The 20188-nt window shown below is 42.2% G+C and overlaps 1 protein-coding gene across 2 annotated transcripts in view; it reads right to left on the bottom strand.

Moving 5' to 3' along the window:
• The window catches only part of LOC129405686 (secretoglobin family 1D member 2-like), a 34276-nt gene extending 20994 nt beyond the window's left edge, over nucleotides 1-13282 (bottom strand). The window contains exons 1-3 of one of the 2 annotated variants that reach the window (XM_055142742.1): nucleotides 13176-13282; nucleotides 12214-12407; nucleotides 11106-11240 (exon numbers count right to left, since the gene is read on the bottom strand). In XM_055142742.1, the coding sequence (XP_054998717.1) occupies nucleotides 11217-11240; nucleotides 12214-12407; nucleotides 13176-13230 (273 nt within the window). In that variant the 5' untranslated portion in view covers nucleotides 13231-13282 and the 3' untranslated portion in view covers nucleotides 11106-11216. Of the gene's footprint in view, nucleotides 1-11105; nucleotides 11241-12213; nucleotides 12408-13175 lie in introns of those variants that run through there. The other variant, XM_055142741.1, reaches the window with a different exon arrangement.
• Between the last annotated feature and the right edge of the window lie 6906 nt (nucleotides 13283-20188).

Here is a 20188-nt window from a genome sequence, read left to right as displayed (position 1 = left end):
TTGTTCTTTTGGATGTAGGCCAGTCTCTGTGGTGTGAAATGGTATCTCATGTTGTTTTGATCTGCATCTCGCTGATGATTAGTGAGTAGGAGCATTTTTTCATGTGTCTTTTAGACATTCGGATTTCTTCCTTAAGAAAGTTTCCGTTCATTTCACTGCGCCATTTTCTGATGGTGTTGGATGTTTTCTTCTTGTGAAGTTTAATGAGTGCCTTGTAATTCTTGATATCATCCCCTTACCCGACGGGTATTGGTTGAATATTGTTTGCCATTTTGTAGACTGTCTTTGTATTCTGGTGTTGTATCCTTTGAGGTACAGAAGCTTCACGAAATCAAAGAGGAAACGAGGAAATGGAAGCACATCCCCTGTTTATGGATTGGGAGAATTAACATTGTCTAAAAGGCAGTCCTTCCCAAAGCATTATACAGATTCAATGTTATCCCTATAAGGATACCCATGACATTCTTCAAGGAAGTGGACCAAACACTCCTAAAATTCATATGAAACAACAAACCCCCACGAACAGCTAAAGCAATTTTGGGGAAAAGGAAGATGGGGGGCATCACCTTTCCCAATCTCAAGCTCTACTAGGTACTGGAACAAAGGCAGAGCAGTAGACAAATGGAACAAGTTAGAATACCCTTACACAAAAAAAACCCTCAAATATATGATCATCTCATCTTTGATAAAGGAGCAAGAAATGTGAAGGGGAGCAAAGAAAGCCTCTGCAACAAAACGTGCTGGCAACACTGAACAGCTACATGAAAAAAAATGGGCTCAGACTTATACCGAACACCAGGCACAAAATCCAGATCAAAATGGATTAAAGACCTCAACATAAGACCAGAGTCCATAAGGTACATTGAAGACAACGTGGGCAAAACCCTCCATGACATTGAAGCTACAGGTATCTTTAAAGAGGACTCGCCACTGATCAGGCGAGAGGAAACAGAGATAAACAAAAATTCTTTTTAAATTAAATATTGGTAGAGAAAATGAGTAGTCATCTCCATGAAGAGGACATAGGATGGCAAATAAGTACATGATAAAGTGTTCCATGTTACTTTCTTATTATCAGTTACTGTTCAATCAAAATGCTAATGAGGTTTTTTTGTCAGTGAGTATAACACATATAGAACGTTTGGAAATAGCCAATATTGGCAGTGTTGTGGTGAGAATGGAACCCACATCCGCTCTTGGTTGGCTTGTTGTCTGATGCATGCTCTGTTGAGACAGTGTTGAGAGTTCTTTGAAAAATGTAGGAATGGAACTCCTATCAAACCCAGATATTCCATTTGTTGGCATTTCCCTCTTAAACACGAAAAACTAATTTGAAAAGACATGTAGAGAGCCGAGCTATGTACACTTCATTATTTAGTATAACATGATATGGAAATATCCCAAATATCCAATGACAAATGAGTGGATCAAGTAGTTGTTTTATATATATATAAATATCTCTCTATAAACTATAAACACTTATGTTCTATATAAATAAAAATATCTATAACATGCATAGGATAACATATAAATGATATACACCTATTATTTATTATATGTACAAACATATATTATATCCATGTATATACATATATGACCACTGTATCACTGTATCACTGTTATCCCATTGTTCATGGATTGTTTCAGAGGGCACAGTAATGTCTTCATTCGTCCCTGTTGCACATTAGTGTAGCCCAATGTCATTTGCTCACTCCTGGAACAAGTAGAGCACATTGTTATTACTGTTACTGCTTTTGGCATATCGAATACGTCACGGGTAGATTGTGTGGCCCTGCTGTCCAAGCGGGATATGCTTGGTCACTTACCAGGTTCTCCGAGAGGGACAGTAGCTTTTTGGGGCGGCCATTAATAGTCGTGCTCTGCCGCTGGTTCAATGCCTGATGGCGCTGAGAGTCAGCCCGGTCGCAGGCCCTCAGTGCCCCACCGATGCCCAACATCTGTATCCTACAAAACAACTAGTGATGTCCAGCAGGGCTCACAACAGAGTTCCCTACCTGGCGTGCTGAGCCATGCGCTGTCTAAGGCGAGATGGTCAGCCGGTTTGGGAGATTGCGAGGGGTTTGTTTGATGTCGGTGCCATATTCAAGAACTTTTCTTATTACTTATCACAACCCTTAAGCATGGTGTGGTAATTATGGAAAATGAGTAGGGAGTGTCTTCTGATGTGTCGCAACCAAGCGGTTCAGGAATAGGTTCACTCATATGTGAAGTTCGGCCCGAGAGTGTGGAAAACTGCCTGAAGCGTGGTGTCAGTTGGGTTGTGAAAGTCAGATGCTGGGGCTGGGTCCCTGGGGGCATGAAGACCAATCACCCACCCCCCTTTGGGACACCGCTAGTGGAAACTGCCTGGCTTGGAGTCCAATGGCATGGTTATCGGGGCCTCATTCTATGCTCCCTTCCCAAGAAAGAGCCATGAGTTCTGGACGGTGGCCGATGAGGAGATTATCAAAATGATATAAAATGTATTAATATACATGTAAATCCTGTTGTTTTTGAGATCAACCGAGAAAGAATGAGAGAGAGAAAGAAAGAAACAAAGAATGAAAGAATAACAGAAGGAAAGAAAGAGAGAAAGAGAGAGAGAGAAAAAAAATCTGGAGTGATTAAAACTCCTTTTGTTCTCTCTCCTATTGGATGTTGTAGTTTGCAATAGAGTTATTGAATGGCCATCATGTTTGGTCTATAGTTTACTTTCGGCAGAGGCAGGGTGCTATGGTGGGGGTTTTTGTGGGGGTAGAGGGAGGAACATTAGGAACATTGGAGGATGAGAATGGGCACTGGTGGAGGGATGTAAACGAAATGCACACATGAAAGTTCATAAGTTTGTAGCTGTACCTCACGGTGATTCACTTATAAAAATTAAAGAAAGAGTCCTTCATATCATAACATTCATAAAAGAAAGAGATGGAAGCAGTAATCATTAATGTTTATAAAAATACGGTGAGTACGTTTCACCAAGGAAATCAGAATAACATAAATTCAGCCCTACCTAGTTTCGGGTCAAACTCATTTTAATTTTTAAACTGAAATACCCATGATGCTTTCATGTCCACAAAGCTGAATCTTGTGGGTAACATTCTGAGACAAATGCAGCCATGACAATACACATACACACATACACACACACATAAACACACAGACTCCGGGGTCTCAGAGCAGAGGTCTTACATGAGAAAAGAGGTTGTTGGGAAAACTTATATTGAGTCGATTAGCCTATTCATCTTCAACCTTTGAAGAGAACTTGATGTCTAACATGAGATCATACAGGTCTCAGGCAGATGGAACCGAAGAGTAAGACTTGCCTCTGGTCCAATACATTTACACTAAAGACTGCCTCTGAACCTTCACTGACAATAATAGCACCAAGATCTGATTCTCTCCTTCCCCTACCCGAACTTCAGGTATCCAGTTTTGTTTTTAGAGCCATAGACGTTTTGTTTCCCTTGCTGGATTTGTTCATTTAGTTTTTTCTTTCTCTTCTGTTTGTGAGAGAATTAAAAAAGAAAGAAGTGAGGGCCATCTGTAGGATTGACCTTTAATTTCGACAGCTAATGACAGTGAATAGGAGAAGATAAGGAAGAGAGTGCACAGAGGACCAGTCCCGTGTGTGACCTGAGCACAGGTGATACTGGAAGGTAAGAAGATAAATAAGGGATAATGTCTCTTGGAATCCAGTTAGTGACAGGAGCACCTAATTGATGAAAAAGCCACACAGCTTAAGGAAAGACAGTACAGGGCCGTAGGAGCAAAAAAAACAAATATTGACCAACATAAGATAATACTAATTCAAAAGAGATCTGGAAAGATGACCAACAGTTCAGTATCCAAGAATATTATTTATTGTTTGGATTTTATATGACAGGATTCTTTCCATCATTTTTGCTTATGAGATGAAGTCACGAAAGCATGGGAGTTAGAAGGAAGCTAGAAATTAGAATATTGTTTTCATAGTGATGGTTGCACGATACTTACTACAGTTGGTAGTCTTCATAACCAAGGCAAGGGGGAAGACTTGTCATTAAGTGGGAGAATATCTCTTGGTCAAGATTCAATGGAGGTGACTAGTGATAGTACAGTGGGTAGGGCACTAGTTTTGAATTAATATGGCCTGGGTTAGTTATGGGGCACCTCCATAGGGCACCCCTGTGCCTGCCAGGAGTGAAGTCTGAGAAACGTCTGGGTATGACTGCAACACTGAAGCAATTAGAACCTAACCCATGGGCCCTGCTAATAGAAAAAAATCACAGATAGGGCAGTGGATGTGCCTCATGAGATCTGACTCATGAAGAACATATGCCTCACATTTGTGAGTTCCCGATTTAATTCTCTCACACAAGAAAACACAAATATGTATGGTATCAAGCGCTTATAAAATGTAAGGCCCTGGTGACACACTTATGATATATTCATTCAAAAACCTCATGACTTGATGATGATAAGTTTCACTAGTTCACTAGAGTGTTTGGGGTAGTTCACTGTAGAGATAGGATGCAGGGCTGGAAGCATAACTAGATCTGTCTGAATCAGTGAGATGTATGTTCTCATCATTGCGCCATAATCTTTCTTTGCTGGTGCAGGGGTGGGCCAAAGAGAACTGGAGGCCCATTGTTGGTAAGTGCAGAACCACAGAGGGAAATGGAAGTGGTGACTGTAAAGAGTGGGTCACAATATTGAGCTCCTTTTGGCACAAACATATTGTGACACACACCGAGGTAGATTCTGGTGACCTTGAGATCTATGACATTTTTGTGAAGTTCTAGCTACATCTGTGTGCAGGCCCCAGAAATTTGCTTAAGGTCATTGGTCTCTACAAGCAATCCTCAATTAAAAAAAATTTATTAGTGAATGACCATGAGTTACAGTTACAGACTTACAAAATTAAAAAAAATTAATCACTGTGAATTACAAAGTTACAAAGATATTTATGAGTGACTTTCAGATACACAACATTCTGACAAGGATCCCATCACCAGTGCCCACTTCTCTCCACCAATGTTCCTGGATTCCCTTCTGCTCCCTGTGGCAGGTAAGCTTTCCCTTCACCGTTGGCCTAGTGCTTTCTTCCCTGACTTATCACCACACCCTCACCCTGCCACTCAAGTGAAAAGATTTGGACTGAAGATCTATTCTCTTGCTCTTTGTTTCAAATGCCCTTGGGAATGTGATATTTCCTACCGTATCTTTATATATCTCACATAGGAGAATTCATTCTTAATCTGCCCATCTACCTCTGACTGATTTCACTTATCCTGACACTATTCAGATCACCCCTGTGTACCAGCAAATTTCAATTCTTCATCTTTCCTAGTGGCTGAGTAGTTTTTCATTATGTGTGTTCTTTGTACTCTAGTTTCCTTATCCAGACGTTTGTTCTTGGACATTTGGGTTGTTTCCATATTTCAGGCACTCCTGTCCCTACCTCAACCTTAAGACTATAAAACTTCTCATTCGTGTTGATACCATATCATACAGAGCCCATGGCATGTGTTTTGTATTAGTCTCTCATCTCTTAAGATTGGTCTCATATGGCAATGGTACTCTGTGTAGTTGTTCAACAACTCCAAGACCCTCATCTGATGCCTCTCTTCTCTTGGCCCATGAGAGTAGAACACATGCAAAATTGCCCCTTCTAAGGCGACAGTCTAGGATCTTTGCTTATTTTTCTTTTACTGTGTTCAGTGTGAATTGAAAGTAGATTTTGTTTGGGCTGTTCCCAGTATTGAACAGAGGGATTACACATATCAGGTGCGTACTTTACTGTCACCTCCCATCCTTGGTCCCTTTATTTGAAATTTTTATGGATTTTAGTGATTATTTTATCTGTTTGTCTTTTGTACTGTTGAGGTAGTGGATCTTTCGCTTACAGAAATCTTTTTTAAAGGTCAAACGCAACGCAGGAATCTTAAAGATAGTACAAAGATAGTACAACAGGTAGGGTGTTTACCTCTCACAGGACCTACCCAAGTTCAATTCTTGGCATCCCATTGATCCTCCGAGTATCACCAGGAGTAGTTCCTGAGTGTAGCACCAGGATTAGCCCCTGAGAATCTCCAGGTGTGATCCAGAAGGTTAAATAAAAGGGTTTTATTTAATATACGTTAAGTGAACTTAGTGAACTCAATATGTCAGAAGGAATCTATACCAATTAATGTGAGATTCACGCCAGGGATGCAAGGGTAGTTCAATATACACAAATCAATATGTGTAATGCTCCATATAAACAAATGATAAAAGTCACGTGTTTATCCATTGTTACGGAAAAGGCTTTTGACAAAATCAAACATTCACCCATTAATGATAACTGCCCCTTCCCCAATTAAGGATCGATGGTACATCCTTCTGGATAGAAAATGACTCATGTACAGCACACTCATAGCCAATATCATAATTGATGGTAAAAAATTCAGAGCCTTTTCCCAGAGATTAGGCACAAGGCAAGGATATCCTCTGACGCCACTATCATTAGTATATATATAATTTTTTTTAATCACCGTGAGAAAAACACAAAGCTTTTAGGCTTAAGTCTGAGTCATATAATGATTAAGCCCCCATCTCATCACCAGTGCACATATTCCACCACCAAGAACACTAATATCCCCCCTCCCACCAACCCCCCACCTAAGTAGCTAATGATCTTCACTTTATTCTCTCTATACTTTGAATACATTCAACATTTCAATAGAGAACTCACTATTATTGTTTGGAATTTTCCCCCACACTCAGGCCTGCTGAAAAGGCATCATTTTATGATTTCTTTTCATTGCTGAGAATGAAGACTCTTTGAGCTCGCGCGGCAGCAACAGCGGCCGCACAGTTTTGGATTTCTGATATTTTACCTCAGTTCACAGTCTAGATGCATTTTTGTACGAAGCTGCTCTGGGTTCTAAAATGTGTTAGAAGGCCTCTCGGATCATATTCTTTAGGAGCACAGGGTCCATTTCGCATGTGGAAGCTCCAGGTCTTATCTAGGTGGAGAGCGCACCGGTAATGCCTTCCTATCTCATGATCGCCTATGAGCCACGTCACTGCAAACTCATACCTCTGGGTTTGGAGTCTTAGGATGTGGCTCTCGCCACATGGGTGTTGCCGCCGCCGCCAATTTCCATGCAGAAAAACAGGATAGAGAGGGAAAATCCTTCCCTGGGCAGCACGCGGTTGTAGTACAGCTCACAGTCTAGATGCATTTCAGTAAGAAGCTGCTCTGTGTGCCAAAATGGGTTAGAGGACCTTTCAGATCAAAGATGTCGAACTTAACCATCTGTGCTTGCACCATATGGTCCTCGATGGATGCTTCTGATGCCAGCATATGAGTGTTTAAAGTACAAACAGTCATTTTAGTCTTTCTTCATTTTGGCAGTCCTGTTCATTCCCAAGATTTTATCAGCCTCTCCTTGCTCATCCTTCCTAATGCTGCCATGTTGATGGCTCTTTCGGTGTCAGGCAAATGAGGCCCATTCTTAGTACTGTTTTCGGCATATCGAATACACCACGGGTAGCTTGCCATGCTCTAACATGTGGGCGGGGAAATTTCTCTAGTTGTCGGGCTTTCCGAAAGGGATGGAGACTTATAGGGCGGCATGCGTTCACCATTACAGGTGTTCCTCTGGTTCATACAAGATTTGGAGCCCATCTAGTATGGTGTGAAAATTATGAAAGATGGGTATTAAGTGTTCTGTGCTCCGGAAAGCGGCCTGGAGCCTAGCGGTGGCTGGGTAGTAGAGGTAAAATAACTATTGAAATTCCATGATGGTGGGAAGTACACTGGGGACACTGGAGGTGAGAAATTACACTAGTGGAGTGATGGGTGTTAGAACATTGTATTACTGAAATGAAACCATGAGAAATTTTGTAATGTTCTATCTCATAGTGATTCGGTTGAAAAACATATTTAAACAATTCAATGATGTTTTTCAAAGAATTGAACAGACCCTTCTAAAATATGTATGGAATCTTAAAAGTACTAAGTAACTAAAATAATCGTAGGAAAGGAGATTATACGAAGAACATCAGACATGCCTGAGGTACACGTTATTGGGAATTTTGAAACTGGAATCTAATCGTGCTCAAACAGTAGTGATGCCACCATGAAAGCTATCAGGAAAACCAGGAAGTGGCAATTCCACGGGCTTGAGAAGATGCGCGAAAATATCCGACCAAGAGGAGAAGAAGGAATGAACAATCAAGCGAAATTAAGATACAAAGAATTTATGGATGAGCTTTAAGTACAATGACATTGCAATTCTAGGACTTCTGGAAGAGGAGAGAGAACACAGGAAAGAGTATCCATGTCAGATATGAAAACCAAGAACTTCACCAATGTGAGGACAGAGTCATATGCCTGGATCAAGAGTCAGGAACCTAATGTAGGCAAGCAGGAAGATAGGGAAGGCCTTCTTCCCAGATGAGGGCAGTAAGTTTCCTGAAGTTGCAAAGGTCAACCTTGCAGAAAAGGAGGAACTAGCGCCTGGAAAGAGCCTCACCATCTATAGCAACAAGTGCAGAGAAGCTCCTGCAGAAACAAAAGATCAGGAAAGGAATTTCAAAGACCATCTCTATTTCCTTCCTCCCTTGTAACCTCCTTAGCAATGGAATTTTATCTAGGTAGAAGACCCTCATGGTGACAGGTTGGAGAAACCCTCTACAGGCCACCTTGAACAAAGGAAAGGCACTCACATGCTGCTCGAGCCCCTGTGCCGCATGTGCACATGTGGCCGAGTACACGTGGTGCCTGAGCACGTGTCACCCTCAATCCCCACTTGAGATGTATAGCTTTCACGTCTAATGCTGAGACATGTGTAGGGGCTCCATTCTTCGTTGGAGAAGCTGGCGAAGCATGTTACTTGATCATGTTACTTGGGCACGTTACTCTCCACACTCTCCCACTTTCTTGTCCTGTTTCCCTTCAAAACCACAAAATGAAAACTGGAATTTCACTGCCTGTTTAATCTGAAATTCCTTTCTGTGAGGTGAGATGAGAACTCAGTAATCCTAGGTCCGGTGGCAGAGGCAGTTGGTAGAAAGTGACTGTCTTTCTCCTCTCCACTTCACCTGAGCCACCCGTGGGCCCAACAACACCATCATCACAAATCAAAAAGTTCCAACAACTGATTTGGGGAAAACAGGAGAATGATGTGCAGATAATGTAACTATACTCCTGCCTCACACTAGTCACAAAGATCAAGTCCAATGAGGAAAGACTTCAGCATTTGACCAAAGCCACACAGTATATTGAGAAAACTCATGATTTGATCTCACTGGCAAAGCAAAGGTAAGCAAAAGACAACACATGGGACTATATAAAAAATGTGTTACATAGGCCCTTTCACAAACTCCCTCTCCCCGAGATTTAGATCTACCCCTAAATAAGGTAGTTCAGTTACTAGAATGCAAAGGGTTTGTAAAGTGCAAAGGGGTGGAGGGGAGAGTTGTCCTGGTTCCCTTCCAGTATTCAAATAAAGAGAAAGGAGGGGTGTGATAGTCCTGCGCAGGCTGACTTTAGCTTTCGGTGGTCAAGAGCCGGCTCCCCAGGCTAGATGGCAAGCGAACAATCGGTAGAACTGGAGACCCAGGAACCAGAACCCAGGGCTGGTCTGCAGTCGGTTACTTTCTCTCTCCTCCTCATCGTCATCTGGTCTGGTGCAATCATAGTCGTAGCTTTCTTCATAGTCCGAAATCCCAAAATCCCAGTTCTCCTGCTCATCCTCAATGTCTCGGCATCGACTTACACATCTTCAACAACTGGTCCTCAGCGTCAAGTCTTCAGCATCTCCTCTAAGAGTCTAGTTTTGTTACATGGCATAGTCTCAACTGTCTTCCTGTGTCTATACAAAAAGTTTATTGCCAATTAAACGGACAAATGACACCAAGGAAAGAGAAAAGCAATACAGGCTTATTATTGCCTGATGGAACCGCATTTGGATCAGGAGCAAACCAATAAAAAATACTGAATGCTGCAAACAAAAACCATGGCCACTTATTACCTGTATTGCAAAACATAATAGACAAAAAGAAAAGCAGAGTGCGAACAAAAATAAAAGTCCTCCTATAGATGGAGGCTGAGATTGGGGGGTGAGGTGTTGGGGCTAGTGGTAGGAACACCAAAGACATTGGCTCTGAGAAATATACACTGGTGCAGGGATGGATGCTGTATGATTGTATAACTGAAACCCAATTATGAGCAGTTTTTTAATGGTCTATCTCACAGGTATTCGATTAAAATTTTTTTTAAAAGTCATGTAGAGTTCCTGCTCCATTCAATCAGCTACATCAATGGCGGGACAAATACTAGTACTCCTACATTAAAGAAACAAAAAAGAGTTTCTCAGGGTCCAGTTCACTGAGTCCGTTCATTTGAGTGGGTCCAAAAGGAAGGAGTGGGGACTAGAGATTGGAGTGAGTCGGGAAGAAGACTGAGGTCTTCTGTTGTTGTTTTGAGGCTACACTGAGAATTTAAGACTATTTATTTGGAATCACAGTAGGTCAAAAGAATGGAGGTCACAGAGAGTATCACCACTCTGGTCTTCTGAACTCTTGAGTGGCAGTAATGGACCATTAGCCCTGGTGTGTGTAAGGGTTCGCAGTCACCTGGTCAATGTGAGCGTGCAGAGTTCTAACGAGAGAGGTGAATAACTGAGCCTTGCCCTTATCCACAAATGTGTGGGTGACTAGGAACCACGACCTATACATGGACAGCAGTGGAAACATGGTGTGGAGAAGAAACACCCAGGATGGTGATGGCTCTGATGAGGATGTACTGATATAGTTCCATGTGGAGAATTGCAGATTAGACATGTAAGTAGGCCATAAACTTTCGTTTCAAAGAAGAGTGAACAGGAATGCTTGCATTTCTGCATTTCAAATATAAGGTATCATTTTCAATTATTTCTCAAATATGGAATATGTATTGAGGTACAGAATGACCCTGGAGCTGTATTTCTCTTGGGACCCCTGCTGCCATGTTTCCAAGGGTAATAAAACGCTCTTTTTCTGCACCCGAGTATTCATAACTAGAAAGGGCCCCTTCATAGAACTCTTTACAAACTCAAAGCCATACACCACTGCAAAAAAAATAGAGAGCAGACGTGTGCCGAGCAAGTAATTTATTAAAAGAGAGATTGAAACCTTGACATTTTCTTAAAAATCATTAGATCATTGTAAGTCATAGATGACAGATAGAAGACTTGTTATTATTGTTTCTAGCAGGCCGCAAGAATGTTCGTCTGTAATGGTAAAAGCAGAAAAAAACTGGTGGTCAGTTATGCTGCAAGAGAGCTGACAGGTTCACACAGCTTATCCCTGAGGATGTCAATGATATTTCAGTCAACACAGAAAAGAGGATCCTGCAAAGCTGCCCTAGACATGGGGTCTTTGACACACAGCTGGTTCCTGCCTCGGGCAGAGCAGCCCACAAATATTCCCTGGAGTCTCGGTTCAAAACCTTCTCTTTGACATCCTTAAGGTGCTTGTGACTCTAACCTAGCGACAGGAATGTGAAGGTGGAGCGGTCCTTTCAGAGATTCCTGATCTCAAGTTCTGAAGTGGAACGTGAGGTGCCTGTCAGCAGGACTGTTCAGATCCCGTGTATATTTGCAGATGACGCTTTGCCTGCCTGGGAGTCAGCAATTCTGGTGGAACATCTTACATCTTCCCTCATCTCCTTTCTTCATGAAGCCATGAGGGCGGCAGGCAGCAGGAGCAGTGCAGGTGGGGTCCATGCCCACTGCACAGGGGAAGGAGAGTGGTGGGTGAGGGCATGAGGTGCCTAGAATGGTACAGGCTTGCATATGGCTGCAGACCCCCAAGGACAAGCCTGTGCTATCTGCATCCCAGCTTCCTGTGTCCCCTCAGCTCGCTCCCATCTGCACGACATTGCCTGTGCAGATGTTAGCATCATGGCACGCAGGGAGGGGGAAAGAGGTTGTTGGCCCTTCCACATGATGCGTGGGGCCTGGATTTATCCTTACAGGGTGTTCTGGCTGCGGGTACGGGGCTGACCTGCCAGGATGCTCTGTACCTCAGTACAGCTACTCTTGTAGGCAGGTGGAAAGTTCCCACCTGCCATGTTGACATGGCTCCACTTAATAGAAGAGAACAAGGGGTGATTCTCCACCCCCCTTCCAAGATCATCCGCACATCTCTTTCATATCTCTGCAACCCAGCTCATAGATCTAAGTAGAAATAAAAAGAAATTACCAAAGTTTTTGCAATTCGAGCTCTCCCTGCAGAGGGCACGGCATTATCGTAGCAGGCCTTCCAAAGCATCACGGCCTCCACAGCAGCATCAGGGGCATGAAATTGAGCCATGTATAGTTTAAAGGCAGATTCTGAGCCAGCGACAAACATACTCATTTGTCCCGCAAGGGCTGGGCAAGTCATGGCTGCGTCAGCTAAAATAGAGGGAAAGAGAATACAATACACGAGCAATGTTGTTTCTCATAGAACGCTTGTGCATATATCACCCTTTTCCACAGCCTTAGGAGGACAAAATGAGATGAAGGTAACCCAGACCCCTTAGAGATCTATAGGGGAAAGAATATTTTCGAGGCACAAACTGTTATTCGTGTATGTTATTACATGACATGATACGGTGATCTCTTGATCTCTGCCTGATACCTGGAACTCTTTCTCAGCCTACTGCTATACTTGTACTGCTGACCGCAGTGAACCTGACTAGGAACAGGCAATGTGGAGGCATGGAAGTTTGGGCTCCAGTTCAAAGATCTGGTGAGAAATTATACACGATTTCACATCTGCATCATTTCCTTTCTTTACTTTTCTTTCAAGTTTTTGGAACAGCACCCACAAAATATTCAGGGACCACACCTGACGATCGTTGATGGGAAGATATATGGTGCTGAGAATTAAATGGCCACATGCTAAGCAAGGACATAAGCCATGCAATACTTCTAGGCCTCACACCTGAATCTCCTAGTTCTTTCTTCCTTCCTACCATATGGAATATGATCAGACTGAGCCCGTCATGTAAATTGTAATTTGGTGATTAATAATAAGTTATAAGACTCAAGTGGAACAGCATATACTTTTATGGGAACAGTTCACAGAGGAAACATTATGAACTAGCATGTGTTCAGGCCCCTCTAAGTCATTTTCTGAGTTCATGTCTGATGCTAATCTGATGGGGGACGTGTACTCACCCTGGTAGCAGCAAAGGGCCAGAGCGACCAGCAGGGCACACAGGGACAGCTTCATGGTGTTTGTGGCTGGGAGCTGTGAGCTTGCGCAAGGGATGAGCAGTCAGCAGCTGGACTCAGGAGCCTGGGCAGCGCAGGGTCATTTGTACTGTGAGAGCTTCCTGGTCCTGCCCACAGCGACACGTGTAGGTCACGAGGTTTGGCTTCCATCCCTCTCTCCCTCCCTCGACTGAAATTATGTCCCAGCGTCCCAGGCTGCAAAGTCTTGGGCAAAGATTCTAGAAAAGGCTCTGCTGAGTTATGCGCCTCTGCTTTGGGCAAGGATCATAGTTGTTTGGAAAGACAGAGCCTATGAATTGCCATTAGACTATCTCCTCTCTAGTGCCACAATTACAAGTGCGTGTCTGGTTGTTCGGAGGCTACTTAGTCCAGTAACTGTGTAGCACAGTCTAGATGGAAGGGAATTACTTTAAGCCATGCATGTGTGAATGAAAGAACACAGACGTACAGAGCACCATGCTTCTGCGCAATTGATTTCCTCTGTAGAGACTTCCTGCTGGGTGGACAGAGAAAGGACATTGGCTTGGAGAACCTTTTGAAGGAATGAGTCCCGGGAGAGAGCAAAATCCGGTGTGCTGCACTTGGGGCTTGAGTTTCCTGTCAATTCGAACGTATCCTAGGATTAAGCCTCATTATAGCAAATGATGTTGCACCCGACATGATGAGGCTCTGTGTCTCCAGGGGCCTCGGAGACATCTGCAAGATTCCCGAGGCCTTGGGTATGGTTTCCAATGTTTCAGGGTCCCTACATCATGTGTAGGTGTAACCGTGGTGGGTCCTGAGAAACCACGATTTTGAGCTTGGTTTGTGTGAGCCCGTGACAGGACCAGGCTGAGTTATGCCAGGAGTGGCCCCCTGGAAAGACCTCTCTCTTCAAGGGACAGATTATTCAATGAAAAAAATGAATTATGTTTTTTGGTTTTTACAGAGGAAATGAACAGACTGTACCCAAAAGAGAGTAGCTGAATAAAGATAATAAAGAATTCATTGGCATTTGAATACCATAATCTGTACAGCTTAACATTCCAATAGATGACAGAGTGGTAGAAACCTTCAATGAGATGAGACTAGACCTAGGATTAGAAGTGGCGCAAACGTAGTACATTGATCATGAAGACATACCACACTGATACGCATAATACAAATTGTAATGCCATAGGAGACAAAAGAAATTAAATGGAAGAGCAGGCCAGTAAAAGGGGGCCACTGCAGTCACAGAGTCAAATAACAGCAGAGCAACAATAAATGATGCAAACTTCTACTTGACTCAAATTCACACGGACTAAATATGCTCTTCTGTAAAAATCAAAGTTTCTTTTGGGCAAACTAGGTGGCCTGATAACAATGACAAGATAGGTGACCGAGAATGGAAAGAGAAGGGAAATTTATTAGTGAGAAGGATTTTCATCATGGAACAACTAGGGCTGTCGAAATTCACTGAAGGACAGAGCCCTTATGAGATGTGTGTCTCCTAGCACGGAGTATTTGTGGGGACGTGATGGCTGAGGCGGTTTCTGTGAATAGAGTTCGAAGATAACAGGAAGGTGGAAGGTAGGCTCTGAAGCTGAGGAGGCAATTGAGCAAAGTCATGGATGGCAATGAACTCAGCATGTAGATCATGCAGAGGGCCATTCTCCTGCCAGGACCTGGGTGACCTGGCTCAATGAGGGTCCCTGAGTCAGAGAGGCCTCTGCCACACACGTAATGCTGGTCGATGTTGCCCTAACACACACATTCCCAACAGAGCTTCCGTCAGATTGCAGGAAAAAACTCATTTTATGGGGGCATGGGAAGACTATGACAGGATATGAGTGGCACCCTGGCTTTCTCTTCCCTCACATCAAGTAGCATTGTGTCCACACAAGAGAAACACCCAGACCACCTTGGACAGGAGAAAAGTCCAGAGCGGTGCGTGGATAGAGACAAAAAATTAAGGTAAGTAGGGCCTCACTTCTCCTGCAGTGGACTTTTCTGCAACAGCTTTCCACATGCATCTCCTATTGCCCAAGGAAGGAAAGGTCCACAGCTGTGTGAAGGCAACGGTCAGCAAGCAAAAGGGGCATCAAAGGGCAGGACAAAAGCTTCATTTGAACAAGGAAGCTTGTGTTGCAGATAATAACTGATCCATGAGAAATACCATATCTGAATGGGGATTAAGTTGGAAACACCTCATTCTGGCAATGCCAAGTTATATAAAACCGGGGTTTAGAACTCAAACCAGCCAGAACTCAAGCAGCTTCTCATCCAAGGTCTGCTTCAAAATCCACATACCTGCCCCAAAGATCTTGGTTGGTTCAGTACGATAATGTTTCTCTCTGAGAAATGAAAAAGGCTGGATAGCCCAGCCATAAGCTCCAAATTATTTCACTGTTCACTAAGCTTTCCCCAATTGATATTACAAAGGTCTCCTCCAGAAAATTAAGAAATGGCTGAATCTGGAAGTGGCAATACCAAAATTTGTATGGAATTTCAAAGATTTTCAAATCTACTCAGTTGTTCTGATGGGGGGAAATTTGAGTCTATGAGGAGAGGTATTACATCGCGAACTTTAACTGCACTCTAAAAGTGTAGTAATGCAAACAGTGTGATAGTAGACTAAGTAAGCATATACTCACGCCTATAGAGTCCGAAGAAGAGGATGAAAATAAGCCCTCAGATATGTAGGCAGGTAAGTAAAATGAAAAGAGCAGGGATATATATGGCATCAAGGAAATTCTCTTCAACTAGTTCTCAGACAACTGCATTATCACACACAAGAGAACTTGGTTAAGTCTCTCACATCATGCATAAACATTCATTCAAAATACATGAAGTAATTTGATGTTTGACCAGAACACACGATCTATTGCTGAGGGTAAGACCTTAATGACACAGGCTTCATGTTGTTTTTGATGACCCATCTCGACTGGCAGGTGCAAACACAAAAGTAAATCATGCCGATGACATCAAGGAAAAAATCGTCTGCACTGTGACATACACTACCATCAAAACAAAAGAGCATCCTACTGAATGAGGGAAAATAATCACAAGCTTAATTCTGACAACGTAAGAGCAAATATCTAAATACATAAGGAACTTAGAAAACTAAGAGCAAAGTAAAAAGTAACTGAAAAATGGAAAAGTGAGTAGAGCTGAACAGACACTTATTCAATGAAAACATATAAGATGACCAACAAGGGCATGGAAAAAGCTCATCAGCACTGATACTCTAATAACTTAAAGTCAGAACAACACTAACATGTCAATAAGCAGAAATGCCTATTTCAAAAAGTACAAAAATAAAAAGCACCCTGGTGATGTGGAGTAAAGGAATTTTTATTCATATTGAGAGACTCTATATTCGGCTTCACCCTTCGTGGTAAACTATGTAGAGATTCTCCCCCTCCGCCCAATCCCTTCAAATAGAGCTACCCCTCTATCCACCAATTCTACTCTTAGGTCTGTAATAATGATGACAAAGAACTGAAAAAGAACAATAAAACACACCTAAATAGAATCAGAATGATAGAAATTGTACCAACAATCTTTACAGACCATAATGCACTGAAGATAGAAGTTTACCAAGCACAGACACAGAGAAGCAAACCAAACACCCAGAAATTGAACAACACAATGTTGAACAATGAGTGGGTCACGACAGAAATCAAGAAAAAACTCAGAAGATACCTGGAAACAAGTGAAAACCTAGACACGAGTTACCATAAAGTATGGGAGGCAGCTAAATCTGTGCGAAGGGGAAAATTTATAGCTCTCCAATCATTTCTCAGGAAGGAACAAAGGGTCCACATAAATAATATACTTCACAGCTCAAGATCTTACAGAAGGACCAACCAAGGAGCCCAAACCAGCCAGAAGGAAAGAAATAACAAAACTTAGAGCAGAAATTTACAACATGGAAACCCCGGGGATTTTTATTCATATTGGTGTGACTATATAATCCGCTTTACCCTACGTGGAAAAGTATGTAGAGATCCACCCCACGAAAAAGCTATCCTTGTATCTAACAATTCTCTCTTAGGTATCTATTAAGCATGACAATGAACAATAAATCAGCCAGCTAAATTAGTGTTTCTATTCATTAGTCTTCTATTTTCAAGAGCCCCAAACTACAAAGAACCCAGCTGCAATGAAAATGAGAGGGTAGAGCAGACGTGCATGTCCTCCTTGGAATACTGTTCAACTTGGAAAAACAGTACTCTTTTTGTTACAGTTATGTATAGGATTATGCTAAGCAGAATATGCCAGAAGAAGGGCAAATAGCAGATCTGTCACTCATATGAGAAATATCAAGTATGAAAACAAGTGAACAATGTCCAATAGAAACAAATTTTGAGATACTGATCATAGAACAGAGGAGACCACGGGGCGGAGAGAGCTGACTGAAAGGGTCCAGTGGGCTCAGGTGGAGGGTCGTGTCACTTTGGTGATGAATACTATGCAGCAATATTGAACCTCTAAAAGACATTAACATTCTGCTCTTGTGAGCCAATGAAAATAAATTTCAAAACATAAAGTCTAGACTGCCATCCTAATTTCTTCTCTACCGAAATCTTTTCTATTTTCTCTCTTAATTATTTTCTTCTTTCAACTAGTGTTTTTGTCGATCTCTACGGAATAAATCAGCTTTGCAAATTTGTTTTATTTTATGCAAATGATTGGGTGCTTTGATTTGTTCAACAAGTCGAAGTCACTTCTAGAGTAAAAAATGGGGAATCATTAATGGACTATGTGCTGTTTTGTCCAATCATGGACAAAAAGGTCCATGTCTCATGGTTCTGTCTGTCTGATGGACAACACCTGTGCCTTCGGTCTGTTCTAGGGAAAGAAGAATAAATGGGATAAGGAAAGGACTTCCATTCTTCCAAATGCCAGAGCACCAATATGCATATCCTTATTCATGGGGATAGAGCTTAACGGAAAATTGCTTCAGAAAGATGTGTCCCATGTTTCTGACAAACTATCATCCTTTTTTCTAAACTATAACACGTCTATTGGGGGCGATAAAAGGGAGAGAAAGAGAGAGATAGCTTAAAGTTTGTGCGCAAGAGGGAAATTCTGTGCTCCAGAGCGGAGAGAACCCAGGACACATCCCGTGAAAGTGTGAAAGTCCACATGTCAGAATGGAACCTGTGTTGAGATCGATGCTCAGTAGAATAGCAGAAAAATAAAATAGCCAACTGTCTTTAGGTGTCCTGTGGAAGAGTCCAGAGCTGCTTTGCACCTCTGGGGAAAATACAGCAGCATCCACAGCCTCATAAACCCATTTTACCCACATTCAGTTTCCCCTAGGAAAACAGAGCAATAGTAATGATGTGTGATCAAAATAAGTCATAGAAGTGAATGATCTCTACCTTGCAGAGCCATCTCAAACCAGACCATAATCAGAAGCACATTCTGTTCTCAATCAGGAAAACAAACATGCTTCACTGGAACTGTTCGTGACATCAGCGTGATGTTTGACTTACAAACTAGGGAGATTATGTTGATTGACTTTGAAGTTTTTATTTTGTTAAGGAAATGTCATCCCTGGCACTAATTTATTACAAGACTCTGTGAAGAGCATATTTTCCAGTTGAGGGGTATATCAAGTTGGTTTGGGGTTTTATTCACTGTTTTCAGGACGGCCTCCTCAAAACACCCTATAATTCTCTGCCCAATAGGCTACTAATCTAATGTGAGGTCCCCAGGATGAAGCTCTGCAGGAAAGATATAGGATCAGGGATGTATTTCCGGAGTCAACCCAGCCGAGGTCTTGGACCTCCGGGGCTACACCGCGCTGTGCTCAGGTGAGGGAAGTACTTCACATCATGATTTGGCAATGTTCTGGAGATGACGGGGTACAGGGATCACACTAAGTCAGTAGCATGCAACTATTTGCTTCCTTTTATTTTTATGAAATGTTGACAATACTTAATTACATTAAATATTCCACAACCAATCACCACCATTACCCCTTCCTTCCCATCACCATATTTCAAATTTCCACTCCACCACCCAAGCGTGACCAAAATATTCATCCTAAAGAATTTATTTGGTATTGCTTATTATGAAAAATCTGCTTAAAATGATCCCAAAAGTTTTCCTTAGAGGAAAGTGTGTGAAAATTGTTGTATCTAACCTTGGTGTCATTAAACATGTTAATCAGAGATGACTTGTGTTAGAGGTGCACTAATGTTGTTAGAGGTTGAGTCTTGGGTGCATATATTTATATATTTACATATGAATATATGTAATATACATATAAATATACATATAAATATATATTTACATAAAAATTTATATTTATATATATTTTAAATTGAGATGTATTGCTTCTACTTTATACCCCAGCAAATGTGGTGTGCCACCCCTGATAGAACAATGGCTTAGAGAATGAGATGTCATGTTCTAGGAATTCTGAACTTTTAGATAGGGTGCGAGAGCTGCAGTTAATTTATTTTTGTTTGTTTTAGAGTCACACCCAGCGATGCTCAGGGACACTTCTGGCGTTACACTCAGGAATTAACTCTGGTAGTGCTTGGGGAACCTTATGGGATGCTGGGGATCTAACCCAGGTCGATCCCATGCAAGGCAAAACGCCCCACTCGCTATACTATGGTCAGGGCACCCTGAGGTTAAATTTTTAACTGGATGTTGACTTTGGTCACACGAGGCATCCGTACAGAATGTTGATCTCATCCAAGATTTATTTGTGAGTCTCTGGATTGTGGCCTTTAAGGAGCTTCTGTTGTAACAGAGGCAGCTCTTGGGAATGACTCTCAAGTTCTCAGAAAAACATGGAGTGGAAGGTGACCACCCTTTCCCGACTCCACAAGAGCCTGGAGATTTCAGTTACAAAACCTGCATCCTTGGCTTTTTCCACATATCCATTCTCATGTGTGAGGGGCGTGTTCAGAGCCCGCTGGGATCAGCCACGAGCACGACATTGATTGGGTTCTGGAGGTTTTTGGCTGCCG

This window comes from Sorex araneus, chromosome 6 (assembly GCF_027595985.1).
Source record: "Sorex araneus isolate mSorAra2 chromosome 6, mSorAra2.pri, whole genome shotgun sequence".
Classification (NCBI taxonomy): domain Eukaryota; kingdom Metazoa; phylum Chordata; class Mammalia; order Eulipotyphla; family Soricidae; genus Sorex; species Sorex araneus.
The sequence above is the reverse complement of the archived record's forward strand: the minus strand, read 5'-3'. Positions and strand labels throughout refer to the sequence as shown.